Here is a 26,519-nt window from a genome sequence, read left to right on the forward strand (position 1 = left end):
GTGTCACGGACCCCTGGACAGTCTGGAAAAGCCCATGGGCCCCTCTCAGGATGGTATTTTTAAACAGATAAAAAGGAACTGGATGATAAAGGGAATCAATTCTAATAAGACGCCGTTATCAAATGTTAAATTTGCGAGTCAGTAATAAAAGTGCTCCTTTGCCAATGCATTAACACCATCTCTTGGCTGGTGTGAGAACCACTATAACTTTGAGGGCGAGATGAGTGGAAATCGCATTTTGGAAGAGCTGTAACAGCTGCGGTGAGGTATGAAGATATCTGTAATTCTTATTGTTGCCATACAGCGTCACAGGCACTGCTAATCACTACCGTGATTTACTGCCTACCTACATTCATAATTGATGGAGACGCTAAATCTCACTTTAGGCTAGTAATATAAAGATGCAACACCCCCCCCCCCCCCATCCAAGTTCACGGACCCTCTCAATTCTGCATAGAGGGTTTGGTTGGGGGGACGGGGTGGGCAGAAGTCTGTTGACGCCTGTTTAAAAATCCCTGACCTGGAGACATTTGGCTTTGGTACAGCCCACTAGAGAGCATTTCCTGAAGCTGTCACGAGAGGTCGCCCCCCTCTCCCCCGGGGGGTTCCTAAGGTCACCTGCCCGGTTGATCTTGGACGGCAGCATGGGCGCACTGAGCACTTCGTCCTCATCCTGCTCATCGATGACCTTGCACTGGCGCAGGTAGGGGGTGAGCTTGGCTGGGTTGATGTAGCGACTCAACATGTGCGGTTGCACTCCACGTTCTCCCACAAGGCGTCCTCCTCATCCTTCAGTGTCTCCATATAGTCGTCCGTCTCTGGCCCTCCTCCTTTTTTGGACGTAAGCCCCGACAAGGTTAATAAAGGAGCCTCCCTGGAATAGCTCCATGAACTCTTTTAGTGTGAGCTCTAGAATATGTTGTTGAGTTAAAAAAAAGTAGACCCCAGTACATATGGCATTTTACCTCTTACTTTGGAATGGAAAGGACACGAACGCAGATATATTTTTCTTATATGCTACACATAAACAATGGACAAATAAGCCATAAAATTTTTTAAAAATTATTTATGGAGAGAGGGCGGAAGTTTTGCAGTTGGAGTATATCCTTTCCATCCAAGTTTTTATATCTTACTAAGAATTTATCTTCCCCCAAACAATATATACTATCGTTTTTTGTTTTACAATTTCACGTAAAAGACATCATATTGTATGCTTCCTTGTTTCCTTCTTGAACTTGCTTTTTTCTCTCTACATCTTTTGAGATTTATCTACCTTGATACATACAGACCTAATTCATTTTTTTTTAAAGAAACAGTTTTATTGAGATATAATTCATGTGCCATACGACTCACCTTTTAAAATCCAATGGGTACAATCCAGTAGTTTTTAGTATATTCAGAGTTGTGCAATCATTACAATTAATTTTAGAACATTTTCATCATCAACCCCAAAAGAAACGCCATCACCCCATTAGCTGTCTCCTCCCCTTCTCCCTCCAGCACCTGCCCCCCAGCGGGAGGCACCCACTAATCTACTTTCTGTCTCTACAGATTTATCTATTCTGGATGTTTCATAGGAGTGGAATCACACGACAGATGGTCTTCTGTGACTGGCTCCTTTCACTGAGCAGAACGTTTTTTTAAAAAATTAAAAAAAAAATTCATGTTTATTTTTGAGAGAGAGAGAGCGAGACAGAGCGAGAGAGAGACGTAGTGTCAGCAGGGGAGGGGCAGAGGGAGAGGGAGACACAGAATCTGAAGCAGCTCCAGGCTCTGAGCTGTCAGCACGGAGCCCCACGCGGGACTCGAACCCACGAACCGTGAGACCGTGAGACCACGAACTGAGCTGAAGTCGGACGCTTAACCGACTGGCCCACCCAGGCGCCTCGAGTAGAACATTTCGACGGCTCATCCATGCTGTAGCATATTTCAACACTTCATTTCTTCCTACTGATGATTAATTTTTCACTGTATGGCCACATCACATCGTTTATCCATCCACTGGTGAACGTTTGGGTGGCTTCTATTTATTGGCTATTATAAATTAGGTTGTTATGAAGAGACATGTATGGGTTTTTGTGTAGACCTATGTTTTTATATGCCGTGGGCAGATACGGAGATGGGGAAAAGCTGAGCCACACGGAAAGCCCACGGTTTACATTCTGAGGAACTGGCAGAGTGCCTGCACCAATTTACATTCCTGCTAGCAACGTCCGAGGGCTGTGTTAACCACATCCTTGCCAACACTTGTGGTTGTCTGTCTTTTCACTCTGGCCATCTGCGTGGGTGGGAAGTAGTAGGTCAGGGTGGTTTTCATTCGCATTTCTTTAATGACTAATGACGTTGAGCATCCTTTCATGTGCATATTGACCATCTGTGTTCAAACCCTTTGTCCATTTTTAAATTGGGTTGTTTGTCCTTATTATTAAGTGGTAGGAATTCTTTATGTGATCTGCCTTAAGTCCCTCCTCAGATATGTGATTTGTAAGCATTTCCTCCCATTCTGTTGGTTATATTTTCACTTTCTTAAAGGGTTTATTTGCAGCACAAAAGCTTTTAGTTTTTTTTTTTTTAATTTTTAAACGTTTTTATTTATTTTTGAGAGACAGAGGGAGACAAAGTGTGAGCAGGGGAGGGGCAGAGAGAGAGAGAAAGACACAGAATCTGAAGAGGCTCCAGGCTCTGAGCTGTCAGCACAGAGCCCGACACGGGGCTCGAACTCACAAGCCATGAGATCATGACCTGAACTGAAGTCGGACGCTTAACCGACTGAACCACTCAGGCGCCCCCAAAAGATTTTAGTTTTGATGTAGTCCAGTTTATTTGGTGTATATCTAAAAGACCATTGCCTAACTCAAGGCTATGAAGAATTGCTTCTATTTTTTTCTAAGAGTTTTATCCTTTTAGCCCTTACATTTATGCCCATGATGCATTTTTTTTCAACTTTTTTTTTTTTTTTTTTTTTTTTTTTTTTTGGGACAGAGAGAGACAGAGCATGAACGGGGGAGGGGCAGAGAGAGACGGAGACACAGAATCGGAAACAGGCTCCAGGCTCCGAGCCATCAGCCCAGAGCCTGACGCAGGGCTCGAACTCACGGACCGCGAGATGGTGACCTGGCTGAAGTCGGACGCTTAACCGACTGCGCCACCCAGGCGCCCCGCCCATGATGCATTTTGAATTAATATTTGTCTATGGTGTGAGGTAAAGGTTCAAATGTTTCTTTTTTTTTTTTTTAAGTTTATTAATTTATTTTGAGAGAGAGAGAGAAAGCGTGAGTCAGGGAGGGGCAGAGAGAGAGGGACTCAGAGAATCCCAAACAGGCTCTGAGCTGTCAGCACGGAGCCTGACGTGGGGCTCAAACTCATGAACCGTGAGATCATGACCGGAGCTGAACTTGGGACACTTAACCAACTGAGCTGCCTAGGCACCCCTCAACTGTGTTCTTTTCAGGTGGATACTTAGTTGTCCCAACAAAATTTATTGAAAAGATTATTCTTTCCCCATTGAATGGCCTTGGCACCTTTGTCAAAAATCAACTTGTGTTTATCTCTGGGCTCTCATATCTACTGCGTTGGCCTATATGTCTGTTTATGCTAGCATCACACTGTTACCGTAGATGTGTAGTGAGTTTTGAAAAGTATGAGTCCTCTGACCTCGTTCCTTCTTTTTAACATTGTTTGGGTTAGTCACAGCCCCTTGCAATTCCATATGAATTTAAGGATCAATCTGCGAGAAAAAGTACTGGGGTTTTTGTTACTGAACCCACTGAATATGTAGATACACTTGGAGAGTATTATTATCTAACTGTATTGTCTTATGATCTATGAAGACGTGGTGTCTTTTCATTCATTTAGATCTTTCATTTCTTCCAGCAATGTTTTGTAGTTTTCAGGGTACAAGTCTTGAACTTCTTTTGCTAAATGTGTTGCGAAGTATTTTATTCTTTTTGATGACACCGTAGACGTGAACTGTTTTCTTCATTTCATTTGTGGGATGTTCACTGCTAGCGTATAAACACACAATTGATTTTTCTCTATTGATCTCTTATCCTGCAATGTGACCAAAATGATTTCTTAGTGCTAATAGTTTGCTAGTGGAATCCCTATGATTTTTCTCTATATGAGATAATGTCATCTACAGTTGGAGATAGTTTTACTTCCTTCTTTTCAATCTGAATGCCTTTTAATTCTTTTTCTTGTCTAACTGCCCTGGCTAGCACCTCCAGCACAATGCTAAATAGGAGTGGCAAGAATAGATAAGCTTGTCTTGTTCTTAATCTTAGGGGAAAAGCATCAATTCTTTTGTCATTAAGTATAATGCTGTTTGGTTGGGGGGGTGTAAGTGTGGGGGGAGTTTAGATACCCTTTATCAGGTTGGGAGATACCCTTACATTCCTGGTTTGTCGAGTGCTTTTGTCATGAAAGGGCATTTGATGTTACTCAGTGCTTTTTCTGCATCCATTAGGATTGCCATGTGGCTTTTGGTTTTGATTCTGTTAATATGGTGTATTACATTAATTGATTTTCAGGCACTAGAAAAACCTTGCATTCTTGATACAAAGCCCACTTAGTCATGGTGTGTAATTATTTTTATATGCTGTTGGATTCAATTTGGTAGCATATTTTTGAGGATTTTTGCATCTTTGTTCATAAAAGATATTAATCAGTAATTTTTTTTTTTTTTACTTGTGATGGTTTTGATATTGGGGTAATACTGGCCTCATAGAATAGTTGGGAGATGTTCCCTGTTTTTATATTCTTTGGAAGAGTGTGTGTGAAGAGTTTTCTCCTTTGTTTGGTAGAATTCACCAGGGAGGACATCTGGGCCCAGGCTCTTCTTTGCAGGCAGGTTTTCGATTACTAATTCTTTGCTTGTTACAGGTCTGCTCAGATTTCCTGTGTTCCTTGAGTCAGTTTCAGCAGTTCGTGTCTTTGTAGGTATTTGTCCATTTCATCTGTTGTCTAATTTATTGGAAACAGTTGCCCATATTACTCCTTTACAGCGCTTTTATTTATGTAAGGTTGGTAGTAATGTTCTCTCTTTTATCTCTGATTCTGCTAATCAGAATCATGTTCTCCTGGAGCTATGTGCCCGTGAAACTCTAATGAGGGATGTTGTGCCTTCATTAGGGGGAACAAAGTATTTTAACTTCTCACTGTCCCTGCCATCATATTTTGAAACCAGGGCTTCTCTCTTCTCAGTTCCTAGCCTGTCATTCTTATGAGGGAGAGAGAGAGAGAGAGAGAGAGAGAGAGAGAGAGAGAGAGAGAGAGAGAGAGAAGGGGGGAGGGAGTGAGAAGCAGAGGGGAGGGAGAGGAAGGATACAAGGGGAGGGGGAGGGGGAGAGAAGGGGAGACCTCTTTCTTTTTCCCTTGGTCGGTCTAGCTAAAGTTTGTCAATTTTGTTATTTCAAAGGACCATCTTTTTACCTGAAGCTAGTGTAACATTGTGTGTCAAATATTCTCAAATAAAAAAATAATAAAAGACAAGAAGAACCAACTTTTGGTTTCACTGCCTTCTCTCTATTGCCCTCCTCTAAGTCACTTATTTCTGTACTAATCTTTATTATTTCCTTCCTCCTGCTTACTTTGGGTTTAGTTTGCTCTTCTTTTTCTAGTTTCATAAGGTGAAAAGCTAGGTTACTGACATCTTTTTATTTTTATTTTTTTATTTTTTATTAAAAAAAATTTTTTTTTCAACGTTTTTTTATTTATTTTTGGGACAGAGAGAGACAGAGCATGAACGGGGGAGGGGCAGAGAGAGAGGGAGACACAGAATCGGAAACAGGCTCCAGGCTCCGAGCCATCAGCCCAGAGCCTGACGCGGGGCTCGAACTCACGGACCGCGAGATCGTGACCTGGCTGAAGTCGGACGCTTAACCGACTGCGCCACCCAGGCGCCCCTACTGACATCTTTTTAAATAAAAACACTGGGGCTACGAATTTCCCTTCAAGCACCACTTCAGCCGCATCCCTTACGCTTCGGGACGGTGCGTTTTTATTTTCATTCGCCTCAAAGTAAGTCGTCTAATTTCTTTTCTGATTCCATCTTTGACCCACTAGTTATTTAGGAATGTGATGTTTACGTCCCCCCGTGTTTGTGAATTCCCCAAATCTCTTTGTTATTTATTTCCAATTTAGTGCTGTTGTGGTTGGAAAACGTACTCTGTATCATTTCAATCCTTTTAAGCTCGTTGACACTCGTTGTGTGGACCAGTGTGTGATCTACCTTGGACCGTGTTCCAGGTGTGTGCTTAAGAAGCAGGTGTCCTGCCGCCGTTGGGTGGAGTGCACTATGGATGTCAGTTACGTCTAGTCTGTGCACATGGTTGGTCGAGTCCTCTGTTTCCTTGTTGGTCTTCTAGCCAGTGGTTCCATCCGTTATTAAAAGTAGGGCATGAAAGCCTGCGACTATTCAGTTAAGTGTTCAGTTTGACCGTTTTATGTATTATTCCATTGCAAAAATCTGCTATAATTTATTTACCCATTTCTCTTCTGATAAATGTTTAATTTTCCCCAATGTTTTACGTGGACGTCCGCTTGGCACTGTTTGTAGGAGGAAACAATGGAAGCATCTGAGACACTTACCGGTAGGTACTCCACAATCCTTTTGTACTATTAACATCTTTAAAAACAATTTTTTTTAACGTTTGTTTATTTTTGGGAGAGAGAGAGAGAGCGAGCGAGCACGAGCGGGGGAGGGGCAGAGAGAGAGAGGGAGACACAGAATACGAAGCAGGCTCCAGGCTCTGAGCTGTCAGCACGGACCCGACGCGGGGCTCGAACCCGCGAACAGACATCATGACCTGAGCCAAAATCGGATGCTTACCCGACTGAGCCACCCAGGCGCCCCCCAATGGAATAACATCTTAAAGGGATGTGGGGACATAAAAACATTCTAAGACATACTGGGTTTTAAAAAGGCAAGTTTCAGGGGCACCTGGGCGGCTCAGTCAGTTAAGCGTCCGACTCTTGGTTTTGGCTCAGGTCATGATCTCGTGGTTCGTGGGTTCGAGCCCCACGTCGGGTTCCTTGCTGATGGTGTGGAGCCTGCGTGGGATTCTCTCCCTCTTCCTCTTTCTGTTCCTCCCCCAACCCCTCTCAAAATAAAGAAATAAAACTTAAAAAAAAAAAGCAAGGCAGGTTTCAGAATACATACATGTAGTATAATAATAATAATTAAAAAAAATTGGTCTTCGTCCTGGCTCCTGTCGCAGGCTCCCAGGACTTGTGGAACCCTCTGAGTGATGAGTGTCCTCTGATGCTGATGAGGTGACTCCTGGCTAAGGGGCCCCGAGATACCTTCCAGTGGCGGCTGGAGGCCAGGAAAACCATGTGCTTAGAGGGCTGTGACTTTCAGCCCCACATCCCTACCTCCAGGGAGGGGAGAGAGGCTGGAAAATGAGTTCAGTCATCAGGAGTGAATGATTTAATCAATCGTGGCTATGTTAATGAAACCCTGTGAAAAATCCTTCAACGGTGGGGTTCAAGGAGCTTCTGAGTCGGTGAATAAATGTGCCATCTGGGGGCGTGGCACACCTCAACCCCGTGGGGCAGAGGCTCCCACACTCGGGCCCCTTCTGGACTCCACCCTCTCTCGCCTTCCCTTGCTGCTCTTTGCGCCCCTTAAACTGTAATAGGAAGTATAACGTCCTTCTGGGGTGTGTGAGTCATTTCAGCAAAGTGCTGAAGCCGACAAGGGGCCATGGGAACCCCGGATTTGTGTGGAGCCACGTAGGTAAGGCTCCGCCAAGCAAGACTGTGATCCTACGGGTGTGTGCGCGTGCACGCAGAGAGAGGGAAGGGAGGGAGGAAGGGGGGGAAAAGGTTCCAGAGAACCCGATGATACCGACTGCGTCCCGGAAGAGGGATGCAAGTTCCGAGGTTAGGGCTCACGGAGGGTTCGGACATCATACTGTCTTAGTATTTACAACAGAGCACGTATGAGTGCGTTACTTGTACGGTCTGGGTGAAAAAAAAGCGAACAGAGACGACGGCCACATGAGGCGCGGCAGACACATCAATGTCCTCTGTTTGCCCCCCACTCACGTCTCAGAGGACCACGGCACTGACCGCTTGTTTGCACCAAGTAAGCCCTCCGGCCCGCGGACTGACCTGCCTCACCGAGGACCGGTCCGCGGGCTGGGGGTGTCATGCGGGGCCAAGGAGACAGTCGGGGGGACCAGGGCAGAAGGCGGCGCGGGCGTGAGCAGAGCTGGCTCGCCGTGGGGCCAAGGCGCGGGCAGCTGGAGGCCGCGGAGGCAGAGAAGGTGAGGCGGGCAGAGGGGGTCGGTCCGCGGAGCGAGGCCTTGGGGAGACGCCCCCCGGGCCCAGGAGACGCGGCAGGAGCGGTCTCTCTCCTTCCGGCCCCATCGGCCTTGGCCGCGTGTGCTGCCCGGTCCCTGCCGTAGGCCCCCGAGAGTCTCCCCGTGGATCAGAGCTGCTGGAAGCTGGGATTCCGTATACACAACCTGAAGAACGCAAGGGACCGTACCTATCTGACGTCACAAGCAACCGCTTTAAGCTAATTAAAAGCGAGCACCCAGGGGCGCCTGGGGGGCTCAGCCGGTTAAGCGTGCGGCTTCGGCTCAGGTCGTGATCTCATGGTTTATGAGTTCGAGCCCTGCGTCGGGTTCTGTACTGATCGTGTGGAGGCTGCTTGGGATTCTCTCTCTCTCTCTCTCTCTCTCTCTCTCTCTCTCTCTGTCCCTCCGCCACTTGTGCTCTTTCTAAGTAAATAAACAAACTTTATTAAAAAAAGCGAGGACCCAGTCCCCACTCTGTCCAGGGAGCTTTCCACAGACAACAACCCTGGCTTGCAGGCCTAAGTCCCGACCGCTACGAGCCCTCTGGCCGATACGGAGCACGGCCAGCCGGGCCACGTGGTGGCCTTGGGGTTCGGTGCCACGTGACCGGGCCCACCGCAGCTGCTCACCCTGACCCAGAGTCATACGACCATCTCTATTCACAAAGCAGAACGTACTTACCTAGGCTATTTTTAAAGACTCAATATCCTAAGCATGCGATTCGACACATTTAGCGAGCATGTGGGAGCCACTGATGTTGTCCACCCGTGTCCCCCCCGCCTCCACCCCTCCTGCTTAGAGAATCCTCTGGTTTTTCAGGAATCAGCTGCCTCGTGCTTCAGGGAGGCCAGGCATCTTCTGAGCTGCAGGGGGCAGACCTCGTTTGGTCTGTACCCGTGGTTTAAGAAGCACGTGAAGGGCCTTGTGCCACACACAAGCTGGGGCAGGGAGGGGTGGGGAACGTGTGCCGGGGACAGTTGCCGTGCCTTTCCTGGATCTTCGACAGGGATGCAAGGAAGGAACACTGTCATCCAGCTTTTGGATGTTAGCAGGTGAAGGTGTGTGTGATGCTGGGGGTTGTGCAGCCATCCTGTGACCTGAGGACTCAACCTGACAACCAAAGCTAACACCCCCAGCATGGCAGAGGAAAAAGACGCAAAGAACCTGGGTCCTCGACATCACCTCCTGGGCACTGAATCCATCCCCAGACCTCTCCCACCACTGGGCTCACACACAATACAATCGAATGCTAAGTCATCGAAAACTGGATTAACTATTAACGCACCCCAAAGCCTCCTGACTAGTGAATGGTATCCACTTAATACAGAGACTAGCTAAGCACAGTGCACTGAGAGGCACTGTGCTTAGCTAGTTAAGAGGCTTACGCTTGTTAAGAGAATCAAAGGCATGTGCCTGGAAATTAGTTAAACAGCAGCTCCAGACAGGGAGACAAGCAGGTCTGGCCGAGAAGCATTTCCGGCCTCCCTTCATGGGCACAGGAGGCTGTGCGGGCACTTGTAGAGCTCGTGATCAGCGGGCCCAGCGTGACAGAAACCCCTCCTCCCAGGACGGGGGTGGGGGGGCACGCGGCCACACCTCAGCAGGCCTGTCCGTGGGCTCTGCTGGGAAAAAGGAAGATAAAAACGAAACAGGAAATGGCTAGCGCAAAGCTTTCGTCACCCAAATGTACACGAAGGGGCCTCTCCCACCTTCTATGTGCGGAAATGACAGCCTTGACCTAGTGTCAATCCACCCCGTCACCGATACCCTGTGCGCCTCGGCGGCTTCACACACACACTCAAAACTTGCGAGAGCTGCCCGCTTGCTGAGCGCCCTGAGCCACGGGGCCTGCTCGCCCAACACCACGAACCCCTTTCCCCACCAGCGGAGCGGGGTGAGCACCAGCCACGGTGGAGTGTGAGCCCAGGGGCAGGGGATGAAAAGACGTTTCCTGCACGGTCCCTGCCCATATGAGGCACCGAGTGTGGCCGTGAGAGCCAGCCGCCTGCACGGACAGCTGCAGGGGTGCAAGTGGGACTGCGGAGGAGGCGGGGGGACCCTGCCAGAGGGACCGAAGCGCCCCCCAGGCTGGGCTGCTGCTGTGTGCCAGGCCCCGTACCTGTCACCTCCTTCTATTGTCCTAGCAACCCAGAGGGGGGTGAGGTCATCCCGGGTCTGCAGACAAGTCGTCTGGACTGAATGGTATCCACGGCAATTAGGAATCGTGACTCTGCCCAAGCGTTCCCACCCGAGGGCCAAAGACCAAGGTGAGCGGTGACTCCCCTCCCGGCATCTCGTAGTGGCTGAAATACACTTCGGGATTGGAAAACAGGCAGACCTGACCTAGTAGGAGGTTGGATGCACGTGCCACACGACCCAGGCTTCCCTCCTTGGATCGACCCCTAGAGAAACCAGCCGGTACGTCAGCAGCCTTGTGCAGGGCTGGTCTGCATCGTGCATCCAGACCCCAGAAAGCACACCGACGTCCCCATGCAGGAGAGGGGCTGTTGCCACACGTGGCAGTGGTGGGAGCGGAAGGACAAGGCCACGCCCATCAACGTGGACAAACCTCGGGTCGGGACACGGAACAAAGCGGCAGGTTACAGAGCACGCCCGAAGCAACCCTGTCCACGTACGTCTCTAAACCATACACAACTAGACCACGCGGTCAAGGGGATCCAGCGAAAGCACACCGAGGAGCCAGGAACTGGTCAAAACCAGAGTGCCAGCTCCCCTGGTGAGGGCAGCACAGCGGCTGGGACGCCCAGGGACGCCCAGGGGACGCTGGTGATGCTGGGGACTGGGGTGCAGCTTAGCTGGGGACCTGTGTCCATTTCATCATTGTCTCTCACACACACACACACACACACACACACACACACACACACACACACACACAGTACTTCTTGGGCAAAACACATGGATAGTGTCGCTAGCCTCTAAGAAAAAACCATTGCGGACACAATTTCAGATGTATTTCCTTCCCACACATCTCGCTATAACTCAGCCTGACTCAGCCTGGTTTTCTGGAATGAACCCAGCAGCTGGTGTCCAGCCTGGGCAGTTTCCTTGAAAACAGCCTGCCCAGAAACGCACCCTCGGACGCGAGGCCCTGACAGCCCATCGTGCCGGATGGTCCCCTGTCCCCGTCAGTCACGGCCAGCACTGGTGCCAGCCCTGCCCCCACTCCTCAGTCCAACCCTAGATCGCATCAGTCTTTTTACAAACAGCGGGAAAAGCAAGGTCAAGGTTTCCGGGCCGGGTGTTACAGGAAGGGCCCCTCCGCTCACTTTTTCACAAGACAGAGGGATGCCCTGCCCGTGGACAAAGTCTGTGGCAGCTGCTGGTCTCGCCTCCCCTCCCCTCATTCACCTGAAACGCTTACCAGGAGGCCCCCTGTTGCTGTTAGAGTGAAGTTCAAAGTCTCGATCTTGGCCCCCAGGCCCTGCACGGTTTGCCTCCCGCTGGCTCCCAGTGTCTTCTCTCAATCGCGTCTCAGGCCGGCCAGTCCTTCCCTGGTTCTTCACCAAACCAGCTCACTGCACCTCCCTCTGCCTAGAACCTCCCCCCACCGCATCCCTGTCAAGTCTCAGCTAAGCCTCGCTTTGTATTTTATACACCGGACGCAACACAAACACAGTACCTGGCATGTGGTCGGTGCTCAGTGGACGGGGGCCGCCGTCCCGTTACGGAGGTCCAACTTCCACTCCTCTGGGCTGGCGCCCGTCCTTCCCCGAGCCAGTCTTCCTCTGGGTCTAGAGCTGTGATGGCCGGAATCTATACAAGGAAAGATAATCTGACTTAGCACAGGCGCGGAGGTTGGACAGAGAGAACCACTCAAGCATCAGAGAGATGCCCCACTTTGGAAGAAAAGGTGAGGAAATCCCCGGTGACGTCTCTGCAAGGTGACAGTGACGCAGGGGACCGCGGCCAGGAACTGCTGGGGAGAAGCGTTTCTGTTCTGGGCCACGGCCAGCCTGGAAGGCCAGTGGCCACGCGTCCCGAGACATCTGGGGGTGGGGAGAAGGGCGGGCAGTGGCCTCGGGGTTAGTCCTGGCCAGGGAGGAAGGTCCTCCTCTGATAGGAGTGTTTGCAGAGTGGAGATGCTCTAATCAGCCGCTAATTCATTAGGTCAAGAGTAGCAAACCACATTCCGAGCCCACGAGAGCTCCCTTCGCCATGAGTTACGTCTTCAGCCCCCGCACACCGTGGGTCTGGGTGGGAGCACGGCACGCTCTGTGATTTCCCCAAGGTGGTGCTCCTTACAGAGACTGACCGGGCCGTCGCACATGCCTGGCTCAGTCACTCCAGGAGCCCCGGGGAGGAAGGCCGGGCAGGGGGCAAGGGAGGCACGACCCCTGAGAAGGTGAGGTGGCGGGGGGGGGCTGACGCCCGGCCCCGCAGCTGCCGGGATCCCTGAGGTCGGGGCTTCAGGCAGCTGCTCCTTCACTGACCGCTCTTAGTCAGCGGTGACAGGGACCCTGGGACATCACTGTTTAATCAGGAACATGCTTGGTTTCGGCTTTGAGAATTAATCACAGGTGACACCAGATCTCCCGGGGCTGATAGAAGCTGTTCTTGTCGGGTGTCAGCTTGGATCGGAGTGAGCTGTCACGGGCCCCCGGGCCCCGGGGAGGTGGCAGTGACTTGCTTCTCCGGAGGACCCCACCCCCTTCGTCTGCTCGTGGCCTCCCTACTCCGCGGCCGGGCCGGGAGACGGACGCGCCACCGGGCGAAGGCTGGGGGCGGCAGGTGACCTTCGGGGCCCAGCGCCCCGGCGGAGGGCAGCAGGCGGCCCGCAGGCCCACGAGCAGAGGCGGACGGAAATTCTACTTCTCCGCCTCGGCGTTTAGGAGCCAGAGAACACGCATTTCTTTCACAACCAGAAGAAGAGGCTTTTTACAAAATTAGCTGTAAGAAGGCTTCTAACGGCAAGAAAGGGAGAACAGACTGGCACGGGGTTGTAAAAGCACCCAACGTGTCAAGACAGGTTGGAAAAAGTGAGACACGAGCCAACCAGCACTGAGGCTGAACTTTCTATTTCTGCTGTTAGAATTCTGATTACACCCTCAAGAACTTGGGTCGTAAGGTCGGGAAAACTGATAGGATACGTCTCTTGAGAGACTACCGTATGGGTGTAACATTTCACTGGCAGAAACATCATCCCTGATGCTTACAGACGACTAACCGTGTGCCAGGCACTTGCTAAACGCAACCGATAAACCTCAAAAACTCTCTGAGATGGGTGGCACTTTATTACTGCTCCTATCCTCACCATTTTATAGCCAAGAAAACCAAACGTGGGAGGGGTCCAGAGTCAGGACTTGGACCCGAGTTTCTCTGACTGACTCTTATTGCCAAACGGCGCCTACACCTGCTTCTTACAAAATAAAACTTTACTTGGAGAAGGACTGTAACTCGAAGTATATGTACACAAGCTCCCTGAAATACCACTTTCACGTGGAAACTTCAGACGGAACGGAAACCGAGTTCTAAGATGGCAGCTCTGGGCTCAGGGTGAAGAAGAGCTATACTGCGTCGCAAAAAAAGGAATCAACTCATTGGTGCGTTATTAGCGTCTTATTCACACACAGTCGGAGCCCATTTGCCTACAGCGAAGCTGTTTAATCGACAAGCCACACCACTGTGTCGCCTCCTACGTAAGAATAAACAGAGAGCCAAGCCAAGGGTCGCTTGGTGTTGGAGGTAAGTCTTCATGCGAAAGGAAGAGATCGAGAGACGAGTGGATACAAAGAACCTGAAGGAAGCGGACAAGGCGCAGAATAAGAGAAAACTTAAAAAAAAAAAAAAGCCACCCACATCCTGATAATCAAAATCCGTTCAGATGAAAAAAGATACTGAATCCACAAAACGATAGTAGGATGCTATGAAAAAGGAACAAAGAACAAGGAAGAGTTGTTAGCAATTAAAGTGCCAGACATTTTACCAATAGAAAGTTTGAAAGATAACGTTGAGGAAGTCTTCGAAAAAGTCAATACAGAGAAGAAAGACAAGAAAGGGCAGGGAAAAGGAGGTTAATTTAGGCTTAGCAGCCAGTAACTAGAAAACCTGCAAAGAGAATGCAGAGGTTATGTTTCCTTTCTTATCTCGTCTGTGGGGATATGATGTAAAGGGGTGAAGTTATCAGAGGAGTAATATTGGGGGATTTTCCAGACGTGAGCGCACGAGTCTTCAGATTTCAATGGCCCTTTGGGTCCTCAGGACAATCAGAGAAGAAAGAACCTGCTCAGAACACTGTTGTGAAATTTCAGGCCATAAGGAAATAAGACCCTCAAAGTTTTCAGAAACATCAGGTCACGTACAAAGGACTAGGAGTAAGTTTGGCATTTTCGATTGCGATACTGGGAGCTGGGAGTCAATGAGGCAATGGCTTCACATTTGTGATGGAAAATACTCTTTGGCCTAGAATTCTACTACCCCCGTCCCCAGACTATTAGGCGTGAAAATAAAACGATATTATTTTCAGAAAGGCAAAGACTCTGAACATTTATCTCCCATGCACCCTTTCCCAAGAAGCTCCTAGTGGGTATGCTCCGGTAAAATGAGGGAATAAAACAATAAACAGGAATGTATGCAACTCAGGAAACAGAAAATCTAATTGGACAAAGCAGCAAGGAAAATTCCAGGATGAGAGAGACGGGGCAAGAGGTAGCCGGCCAAGATTATGGCAGGATCACAGAGAGGCCACTAGAGGGAGGTGACCAGGGCAGAAATGGAATGGTCATGATATATTTCATAATTTAGGAAATGATTTTGGTAGGCAAATGACAGGACTGTGAGATGGAAAAATAATGAAGGCTAGGCACATTAAAAAAAAAAAAAACAAAACCTCAACAAATGAAAAAAAAAAGGCAATATTAACTCCAGGAGAAAAGCAAAAAGGTAAGAAACACTCACAGCATACAACATGCCTCAACATAAACAGTATTACGAAGTGACAATAATGTAACACATAAAACTGTGATCTAAATGCACTGACAGAATGGAGGAAAGGGACGTGCACGGAGTACGGTATTCGGAAAAGAGGGCTAAATGCTCATCTACCTAAGAGTATGTCTCATATAATAAATAATGCCTTCGAATGGCTATGTGGGTAAACAGCAATGCAAACCGATCGCTTAGAAATAGGGAGGCACATAGCGGAAGAAAACACAACAATGGAGAAGACGCAGGAGTAGGTGCTTCTGGGGATTAGGACCTGGAGACGGTGATGACTAGGCTGGGGAGTGATGTTTTTATTACAAGCCTACCTTACATTTCAACTCTGCGTGATGTGTATGATCTTGGCAAAAAAAAAAAAACAAAACAAAACATAGCAATAATTGGAAATACGGGCAATACATTCAAGTATCAAGAATCAAACGGTTACGGGGCACCTGGGTGGCTCAGTCGGTTGGGCATCTGACTTCAGCTCAGGTCATGATCTCACAGTTTGTGGGTTCGAGCCCCCCGTCAGGCTCTGTATTGACAGCTCGGAGCCTGGAGCCTGCTTCGGGTTCTGTGTCTCCCTCTCTCTCTGCCCCTCCCCTGCTCGTGCTGTCTCTGTCTGTCTCAAAAATAAACATTAAAAAAAAAAAAAAAGAATCCAACAGTTACCTCTATTGTCTGTACACTTAAGACACTCGATCTCTTTCCCAGACAGCTCACCTCTTCGTAAACCGGAAGTGCCGACAGTTGCTGGGAGCTTGACAGATGTCATGTCGCTTCCCAGGAGCTCCGTAGGCAGGTTTTCACCTCCCCACTTTACGAGGAGGGGGCAGGATCAGAGCGTTACATAAAGGGGTGAGATTCCCACAGGCACGGAGCGGCAGAGCCGGGTTTCCAACTCAGCCCCCCGGACTCCAAGTCACCCGATCCTAGTTAAACGTGCAGTCATCGCAGCCAACATTCGCTAAGCATCGAAGCTGACCAATTAGGTTCCTTGCTTCCTGGGCTCCGTATCTTTCTTTACGGCCTTACGCCCTCATTTTGCTGGAGTGTCCCCTATAGCCGGCTACCATCTCGTTTAACACGACCACCCTGGAAGGCACATACCACTAGTCTATTTTACAGAAGAGGTTCAGGGAGGTTCTGCTCCCTGCCACGGGTCTGCCTCGTCTCCCACGGGACTCAGCATGGGCTCTCACTCTTAAGAGCAGCCACGGCTGCTCCAGAATGTATCTGTTGGGTGAATGAATACAAATCAGATCCCGAATAAAAATAAGCAACGAGCTTGTTATTATACCAAACCCAGGGAGTGCCCAGCCCTTCGGAAAAGAGCTGTCTTTGTGGCACAGGCTCCTCCTCTCTCTCCGAGAGCTGCCCTGGGGCAAAAGCTCTGGAACCGGAAGGGGGTCAGCAGGCAGGCGGATAAATGCATCTCTGGTGAATGGATTCGCCTGGATGGCCAGAGTGAGGCTTGAGATGGAAGGTTTAATTATTCCAAAGAAACCTCCATTTAACCGAAAGGACTTCCGGCCAAAAAAAAAAAAAAAAAAGGGAAAAATTATTTAAAAGGCTGATCTACGGCCTGTGCGGAAGGACTGAAGAGACCCTGGTCCAGCCACCTATGTGTCTGTGGCCCTGGACACAAGGCTTTATGGAAAGGGACCAGAGCCGTGCCCTCCCGTGGGGCTCATCCGCACCCCCCTCCTCCAAAGTCCCCATTCCTACAAATTGTTTTAAATTTGCAGTGGCGGCCGACCTAACATGCGTTCTCTCCTACCTATTGACAGAGCCCCCGTTTTGTGGGGAGCACTCCTGTGCCCGTTGAAAAACGGTGCTTGCAGCCTCTCTGGTAAGTAGAGATGCCTATGTGACACGATTCTGGCCAAGGAGATGTAAGTGGAAGTTTCTGGAGGCATTTAGAAGGGCTCTTTGAGGGGTGAGTGGCGGAATCAGGGGAGAAGAGCCTTTTATTTGTCCCTGTCTTTCTACCTGGAATGTGGATGCAATGCTCTGACTCAGCAGCCATCTTGTGAGCATGAGGACAACAGGCCACACTCTATGTATGGATTCCTAGGACACCACAAGCATTTTTGGGCCCAAGCTAACCTTTGAGTTCTTGGTTCATGAGAAGAACAAAATCACTAGTATCCCTTTTACACAAAATTCTGATTTTGTTTTAAACAAGATCCAAGCTTTCTAAGAAAGTCTCATCGATCCCAGCCACAGCCTTCTGAGTCCCAGTCTCTGAGCAACTGTCTTTTCTGTCTATTTGCTCCAGTTTCTTTTTTTCTAGATACAAAACCAGAGTAAGTGGGAGGTCAGTAAGGGCTGACACGTACAGCCTGTGCACAGAGAGCCACAGGGAGGGGGAGCACAAGGCCCTCTGCAGGGTCAGCGGCGCACGAGGAGGTAAGGAGCAGCCCAGGAAGTGCTAACAGATGATGTTCCTGGCTCGCGGCAGACAGGCTGGGTGATTCGTCTCCTCTGCCCGGCGCGGTCCTGCCTCGGATCCTGGGCCGGGCCCCTCACTTTTCGGTCTCCAGTCACATACTCCAGCCTCTGCCACATCCACCAGAATCTCTCTCTTCTCTCAGTCAGCCCTCGTTATTCCCCAGGAGCCCGCCCTCGCGACAGCCAAGCTCCTCGCTGCCACCCCGGGTGTCACCAGTCTCCCCCGACCACCTCCTCGGGGACCAGGACCCCTGTATTCACACCCGGAGCTCCTCAAGGTGCTGAGCCCATCCATCGACTTTCAGGTGATGCGGGCAAAGGGCCAATGGTTTTTTCTGTGCGATAAAAATGTCTCGACCCGGTATCTTCTAGGAAGGGGATGTAAACATCAGAAGTCAGGGCTGGGGGGCGGTGGGGAGCACGGCACGCTTACTGAAAGCAGAGACCGAAACCGTGGCAAGCATCACCCCCTCCCCCATCCCCCGGCCCGTCTCCCGTCCCAACTTCTACAGCCGGTCCCGACGTGCACGGAGGCCAAGATCTTTGCAAGGATGCCCACCTCCCGCGTTACCGAAGGACACCGCTTCCCTCCAGCTCTCATTTCCCTCCCACGACCGCAGAGAAGCATTTGAAAGATGCACAATTAGGAATGACAGATTAAAATTGTTCTGAAACGTGTGTCAATTTATCCCATTGGCTCTCTACGAGCTTTTGTTCCATTCGGATTCCAGAGCCGTGCACGCAGCCGACTGTCAGCTGTGATGGTCTCCGGGAGCCACGGCGGGACCAAACCTAAGTGTGGCTTTGCTGTGGGGCTGGCCGGGGTGGGGGGCGGGGGGAGACCTTGGTGACAATGAAATACCGTTGTCTCCCGCTCTTGCCTCGGAAGCCTGGTCAGCAAATCGCCTTTGCCACGGGGACCGTTATGTCACCAAGACCTCCAGCTGATTCTGGTTCAGCAGTCTTCTGTGCTTTCAAGGACAGACCCTTGGCTTCACCCGGGGGCCCGGTGGACTTCTTTCCATCGGCAGAATCTTCATCGGATCATCTGGGTTGGGGAAGCTTGGAGAGTCCACGGTCCCTCTGAACGCCTCACGTCAAGGCTGGGTTTGCTGTCGTGCCAGCACGTAGCGGCTGTTCAATAAACGATTGCTAAAGCAAACACTCTAATGACCTAAGGTATTATGATAAGAACATCTCGTGGCCACAGACCTGTACTGAGTAGTCTGCTACCCAAGGAGCACCTGGTGACAGCAGGCGCCACACTCAGCCCAGGCGGCCACCCTGCCAGACCCCTCCCAGCGGGACACAGCTCCCTGTTGCAGAACGGACCAACGTTCCCGTACTTTTAACCCGGTTTTGCTGCCACTCCTTTGCACGCCCGCTGTGAGTTCCGGGAGAGGGCTTGCGTTGTGCCCACCCGTGAGTCTCCAGCACACCGCGGCACAGGGTGAGCGCTGCCCAGAGAGCGAACGAACGAAGTGTCCTTCCAGAGTCCGGCCCGGACGCGTGGGGTTTCTACCACGCACGGGTGGCCCAAAGCAGGACGCGGAGCATGCATTTTGGTGCGTGCGTCGTGGGGAGATGTAATTCTAGCACAGGAGAGGTGGGAGGAAAGCACGAGCTACTCTTTGATCTGGGGAGTTGGGGAGGCGGTCTGGGAGGGAAGAAACTGGACAGAGGACACTGCCCTACACAGAATCCTCCTGCTCCTGGGGCTGGCGTGTGAGTGGGTGGGGCGAGGACCTGCCGAGGGAAAGGGTTGGGCCCTTGCATTTCATAGGAAACGTCACCAGCGTCATGAAGTAAGAGCCCCACCCGGAGAGCAGCCGGGAACGAGACGGGAAGGTTCTGTGGGAGCCACATCCGGACCGTGAATCTTCCCCTTCTCCTCCTCCTCGTCCTGCTGGCTGGCCCCAGAACCCCCAGGAGCACGAGCCCAAGTTAGAATGGAGGGTGTGGGGGGCCCACCGGCCTCTGCACATCTCTCTGGGGGGAACACCTGTGAGGTTTGGGAACGAGGACACTTCAGGGCGGACTCGAGCAGGACAGAGGGAACCCTACCCACTCGGTCTCTCGTGTGAGTCAACAGGCATTTAGCTGTGAAAGACAGGAGTAGGAAAAAGCAGGAGCTCACAGCAAGGAGGTTCAGCGGGGAGAAGACTGTCCTCGTGAGAAGACACAGGTGACAAATTCAGGGATGTCCAGAGCAAAGTGGGGACGATGGTCCATGGGACGAAGCGGTGGAGGCCGGGCCGGGGAGGAAGAGGGGGAGGAAGGCTGGTCGGCAGCCTCACAAGCTTGCTTTGAGGCCCCAGCAGCCAGGTGCACTGGTCTCTCTCTTCTGCATTTCTAAGGCGCACCGAAAATACACTCAGCATCGATGTGGTAAACAGCTTAAGATGCATTTGTCGCCGTGGGGCCGTCTAGTTTGTGACATGTCAAGGGAACCGGTAAAGGCAGCGACACCTCTAAACACGTTTCCACGTTTGAAAAGAACTCTGCCGACGATCTCGATCCCCGAGCGGGTTAGTGTCTAGAAGGAGGCAGATTTCAGGGTTCCTCCTACGGGAACGGAGACGGGGTGTCGCGGGCGGCGTGTTTCTGGATCCGGCTTTCCGCTGCTTCCACCCGCGTCCGCGCAAGAGCACCGGCCGGCGAGTGAGATCAGGGAGTGAAATCCGCTCGGGAGGGCGGCCACTCGGGGGCCTGAGGCTCTGGCTTTCCCCGGGGGCTGCACGGGGCTTGTGGAGACTTCTTCTCAAAAGGCCTTCAGGTTTGGTCGAGACCCTGGGGCAGGAAGCGGCAGCCTCAGGTGTGATCCGGGCCTCAGACCTTCCTATTTTTACCCTGAGGTATTTGAGGCTTGAGGTCAGAGCAGTACTTTCTCCGACATCGGTTCCCTGGGCAGATTTGCAGGCAGCAGGACAGACAGACAGGCGGTCCCTACTCCTTCGGTGTAGACCAGCAGCGCTGCGTGGCCGGGGTTCCCGCTGGAGGGACCCGCACGCAAGGAAGGTCCTTGCGAGGTTAAAGTACACCGCGCTCCTTGGTGACAAGTGGCATCCCCACCCAAAGAAGATGGGGGCTGTGGCCACAGGATCACGGAAATCCGACTCTAAAAAGAGAGCCGTGCCAAACAACCTTTGAATAAGGAGATAACAGTGTGCGTCCCAGTGGAAAGCACACGGTGCCGAAGGGAGGGTCCTGGATGTGAGCTCCTGCTCTGCCACTTGCCGCTGTGTGGCTGGAGGCACGTGGCTTAACCTCTCTGAGCCCCATTTCTTGGTCTGCAGAGTGGCACAAGCACCTCTAACACCTTAGGGCTGCGACCGTGCACATAGTAGGCACTTAATCACTCAGTCCAGCCCTTCAGAAGCCAGCGGGAAACTCGAGATGGAAACGAGGGGTCTGCCTGGACGTCCCGTAAAACCACCTGCACGGGCAGAACTTCGAGCAGAACGTCAAAGATCTGCCTTCGAGCCTTGTGTCTGGGCTTCTGGTTTGCAACTCGCCCACCGGGCGTCGTTAGCATCTATCTCGCCGAGCCCGCCGTGCTGCTCACGGCCTCCGGGAGGGGCCCCTCTCTTACTTCCTCGGACGCCCTGCACCCCAGCTAGTCTCTCGCACAAACGGGCATTTAACATTCACGAAGTGACCGATTTCCGGGGCATAAGCGCCGGCTGTCTTTTCCTTGTTTCAGCTTCCTCCCTTCAGCGGGGAAGACCTTTCTGTCCGCCGCGTGCTGAGGGTTTTCGCCACGACAGCCTGCTGACGGGATCGCACGCCCTTCGTTTGCACCCGGCTCGTTCTGCCGCGCCTGCAGTTTGGAACCGAGCGCCCATCTGTCTTGGCCTCTCCATCAGTCACAGATTAGAAGTCTACAGTCTACGTCCCTCCAATCTGTGACCTGCGGGGACAGAGCTATCTGGTCACAAACCACCCCAGCCGGGTGAGCTGCAGAAAAGCCAGCTGGTCCTACACTCTGTCGGGAAGAAGGACTCTTTCATTCGCTGGCGTTCCCGAATGTGGCATCAGTGTGACGGCGGCCATCTCTTCTCGCAATGTGCCCCCCATCCCCCGCACCCCCCCCCCGCCCCGCTCCAGCCCGAAGGACTTTCTGTATCACCAAGGACAGCCCGTTCTAGCCGGTGGTGCACGGGAATTCGGTTCAGTCTGGAATCCTAATTCTTTGAAAACTGATAACCCACACCAGCCAGCATCTTCCGGACTTACGCGGAGGAGGGCTTCACTCCCTCGTTGTGAAAGGTCACCAGCTGACCTTCAGGGGACGCGCTCCTGGACGAAGCGGGGCACGACGCCTCCGTGCCTCTTGTGTCGTGGGCACTCATTCGACAGCAGAGGAGGGGACGGAGTGACTCGGTAACACAACCCACCACAGACGGCAGGGGCGGAGGCGGGCAGAGTCTGACGCTCGCGGTCGCACAGCAAGGCTGGAAAGAGACCCTCGGCAAACTCGTGTCACGCTGGGGGCTCCAGTCACCTCACCTAGGATTACGCTAGACCGAGCTCACGGTCCCGGGAGAAAAGGGACAGTCGGGACGCTGAGGGGAAGCCGCAGGACGCGTCAGCGGGCGTTAGTTTCAAGCGCGACGGGAGCACAACAGGGGCCGCGTCTGACCACACTTGGCACGCCGCTCGCTCAGGAAGGGCCCCGGGGCAAAGCACCGCGTCCCGATCCTTCTGGGACCGATGACCCAGTTTGTGGGGGTTCCAGATGCCTGAGTTAGTCCATTCCCCTCCTTCTGTGCGTCTCGTAATGTCACTACTTACCGCAGACCTTTGGGGAAGGATAAAGCACGGTGCCCGCATCCGGCACCCCCGATGGCACACTTATTACAACAGCCCGCGGTCCACGCCAGGCTGGGCGGGCACAGGAGTGAAATTCACACGGGTCAGATGTCCTGTCCTGGAGCATTCTGCCAAGAGATGGCCGGCGGGGGCGGGGGTGGGGGGTGGGGGGGGGATGGTTAGTTAAAATGCGTTCACTGGGCATCCGCTAGGTCAGGAGCAGAGTAAGTCTGTACGTCCAATTAAACGCCAGGCTTCTGGGAGGGACACAGAGAAGGAGGAAAGGGCTCAGGAAGGGTCTCTTTACTCCTAATTAAGTGCAAAATAAGCAGCTTCCCCACGGAATGGGGCCCCTCCTCCCCACCGCCCCTGCAGCCCCACATTTCAATGAGCTCTGTGTTACTCGGGTCCCCTATTACTTGAGAGAATCGAGAGCTGGCTGTAATTAATTGTGATAATGTGCTCAGGAGCAGAGCCAGCAGCAGCCTGGGGAGGCTGGCCAGAGATGCTGGCTTCCCCAGCATGCCCTCCGCGGGGCTGCACGGACGGCGGGGCGGGCCAGGGCGGTGGGCCGAGACCCCCGTCGCAGGTTGCTTCTGCTGGGTGCTGCATCGAGAAGCCCAGCAAGGTCCCCCCTCCCACCTCCCTGCGCCCCACTCCCCTTCCCAGTCCCGGCAGCCGTGAGCCCTCGAAGCCAGCGACCCTTAAAATGAAGACATTTGCACGTGCGACGGAATACCATTCAGCCACGAGACGGAACGGGGCGCCGATCCGTGCTACAACACGGACAGACCTTGCAAACGTCACACAGGGTGGAAGAAACCAGACTCGAAAGGCCACGAGCGGCAGGATACCTTCAAACGCCCATTGGAGGGAAGCCCACAGAGAGACAGCAGGTGGGTGGCGGCCAGGGGCTGGGGGCCGGCAGACACGGAGGGGCGGCCGCTGATGTATACGGGGCTTTATTTTCGGGGCAAGGGACGTGCTTCGGAACTGGGTGGGGGTGGTGGCTGCACAGCCCCGTGAGCATGCTAAACACCAGTGAACTGTTCACTTTAAGGTGGGGGGTGAACATTACGTGAATTTCACTTCCCTCAACCAAATCTGATCAAACGGATAAAAAGCTCCAATTTCTGGAACACGTGAGCTGCTGGTCCCGAACCAACACTAACCCCAGCCCTGACACAGCCTGGCCGGGAGGGTACCATCAACCCAGATGGAGACACGAGAGGGGCCCCACGGGCGAGGCAGGTGCACGCGCCCCTCACCGCTGCCCCAGGGTGGGGGGGGGGGGGTCAGTCAACCCTGGGCTCGGGGAAGCGCGGAAATCAGGAGTGACGTCTGCGGGCTGCGCGTCCAGGAAAAGGCACAAGGGAGGCGGACGCAGCACAAGGAGGCGGGGTGTGAGGTCTGAGGCGAGGACACGGGCTGAGAAAAAGGCACAGGAACTCAGAGTTTTATTTAGTGCCCGCAGGTGCACGGCGAGGGAAGGGAAGAGAAATGAAGCAAGACACAGCCGAGCAGGGAGGGGGTGGGCGGGGGCGGGAAAGGGAAAGCGGGGTCTGGTCTGGGAGGGCTGCTTCCGTGTTAGTGTCCCTGGGTCAGTCCCCTGGGTGGGGGCGCGGGGGCTCCTGAGGCCGTGGCAAGGAGCACGTGAACTTGAGTGATTTCCCGTAGGTCAGCTCACCTGTTTTCAAGCCGCCAGGCAGCTTGAAACGTGGAAACACCGAGACTCACATTTTCCACGTTATCTGAGCACCAGAAGGGGGGCGGGGATGAGACTGTTACCAAACATCTCCGGACACTCCGATTTTGCTGCTGAGGAGAGAGTCCCGTCCTGTGTCTCTCCTTCTTACTGATCTGTTACGTAAGAGTGTCTTTAAATGAGCCTGTTGGGGTTGGGGGCGGGGAGGGGCGGGTGTCCAGGCCCTGGTGCACACGAGCCCCTGGTCTTCTGATGGCCTGTGCTCCCTACACGGTGCAATGGAAACGCTTTCCGAGAGCAGCAGGCCCGGGAATGTGGGGATGTCTACGCCCAGAGACCATCTCTCGCTTCTCGCCATGAAAGCAAAAGCTCATAAAATCAGATGCCAGCCAGGAGACTTTTTTTTTTTTTTTCTTCCTTTGGCTCGTGTCAAATGGCTGGAATCACCGATCATTACGTAAGGCGCCCCGTCCAAACTGCACCCAGACACCGTAGATCGGTGCGGACTTGACGCTTGGGAGCAAGTGTCGGCAGCGGTGGGTGGGGGATGGGCTCTGTGCCTGCGTGTGGGGAGCTCTGCAAAGCCAGGCTCGGAGGCCGCCCGCCGGGCGCTACCCAGCCGTGTCGTAGGCCAGGCCGGCCTTCGTGGGACCCGCTCCACCGAGGGATGCTCTCCGCTGTGTGACCGGAGACACCCGCGACCTTACATGGTCTCTCATTTTAAAGGATGCCCCTGAGACCTGGCGGACTTCTTCGAACCCGTGATGTCAGTGTGACCTCCTGGAAGCAGAGGACAGCTTCTCATAAGCCCAAGCCACCCGAGGCCTGCAGTTTCGACCCTGCAGGGCTTATCGGGTTCCTGAAGTGCTTCAGGAGGAAATGAGGAAGTGTCTCTGAGACCTCCAGGAGATGCGGGGGGGCAGGGGGTGGGCTTTCCCTCGGGCCCTGTTCCTTCTGCTCCTTGAAAAGCCATTCACAGTGCACTCTGCCTTTTCTCCCTGGGGTTCTGGTCAAAGTCTCCCGCTGGGCTCGGGGCTCCAGGGTCTCCGTCTCTCCACATGCCTGTGGGCAGGGGCCGGGCCTTGGGTCAGCTGTGGGACCGTGAGCACCAGGCTCCTTTCTTTGCACACGGAATCTTAAACCTCGGAAGGATCGTCTGCAGGGTACCCCGGGGAGGGCTGCGGGGCCGTGAGCCTCACATAAAGGCAAGAGCCCGACCTTCCGGGGCAGACGCCGCAGACAATTCCAGCGGGGGGCCTCGGGCACCTCACTGCCCCCAACAAGAGCACATTCTCTGCTCTCACGCCCGCTCCTCCACGCTGGGCACTGTCCTCCATCAGAAGAAAGTTTGAGCAGCCAGCACATAAAAATGCGAGCGTTCTGGTCCAAGTCAATCACCAGGCACTGACGGAGGGGCCTTCTCTGGGCTCAGTTCCACGCTCTGTGCGATCAAAGTGACAGCATAAACTAGTCGCCCCGGCACCGGCTGTTTGAGAGTCGACCGTGTTGTTTAAGAAATTAAGAAACGAAAGGGAGCATGCGTGGAGCCATTAGACACACGGTGCGGACGAAGCAAGGGGGTAGGGTGGGGGGCGCGGGGCTTACGGCACCCCCCCCCCCAGCCGGCCCCACACGGCTCCCGCTGGGGCTTTGCTGGCTCAGCACACACGTGTCTCGGAGCTAAAGGACCTGCCGGTTGGAGAATATACTCACGTGTTTGCAACCAGCTCTGTCCTGGGTCTGCCTGGGGTCCCTCCGTGGTCCCCTCAGACTCCCTCTCCTCCAGCGCGCTGCCTGCCAGGCCCCCAGAACATGCTGATGCTGCACGGAACCGTGGCCTCTCCCGGAAGCCCACACAACACCCCACTGGGAGGCCGCCTCTATTTTTAGGGGCAGAGGTGGGGGGTGGGGGCGCTGCCATACTTCCCTTTTTATTTTTGTTCTGAGCAGAGTCTGTGGGTGAGTTTCTACGGGGGGGGGGGGAGGCTGAGACACTCGCCAAGGGGACCGTGCTCTCTCTGGCAGACAGGGTCGCGTCTGCCTCTGGGGCGCAGGGGGGAGGGGGTGCAGGAGGGGAGGGAGGATCGGGCAGGAGCCTGGCATCAGTCCTGCTCTCTCTTCCTGCTGTGCCCGACCTCGCCCAGGAGACCACGGTCCCCTGACTACGAACTGCACCGAGGGGGAAGGCCGCAGGCTTGGGAAGCGTGGGGCCTAGAATGTTCCAGGGAAGACGTTCCACAAGCCTCACACCCAGCTGCCCCGAACCTAACACACTGCTACTCTTTTCTGCTCGACAC

At 53.0% G+C, this 26,519-nt stretch overlaps 1 protein-coding gene across 1 annotated transcript in view; it reads right to left on the reverse strand.

The window, feature by feature from the left end:
• CARD11 (caspase recruitment domain family member 11) overlaps positions 1 to 26,519 on the reverse strand; it is a 142,210-nt gene that overhangs the window by 35,328 nt on the left and 80,363 nt on the right. The window contains 3 exon segments of the mRNA XM_042972535.1: positions 619 to 750; positions 753 to 830; positions 11,950 to 12,083. Coding sequence (XP_042828469.1) covers positions 619 to 750; positions 753 to 830; positions 11,950 to 11,956 — 217 coding nt within the window. The 5' untranslated portion in view covers positions 11,957 to 12,083.

The sequence above is a fragment of the Panthera tigris genome, chromosome E3 (genome assembly GCF_018350195.1).
Source record: "Panthera tigris isolate Pti1 chromosome E3, P.tigris_Pti1_mat1.1, whole genome shotgun sequence".
Lineage (NCBI taxonomy): Eukaryota > Metazoa > Chordata > Mammalia > Carnivora > Felidae > Panthera > Panthera tigris.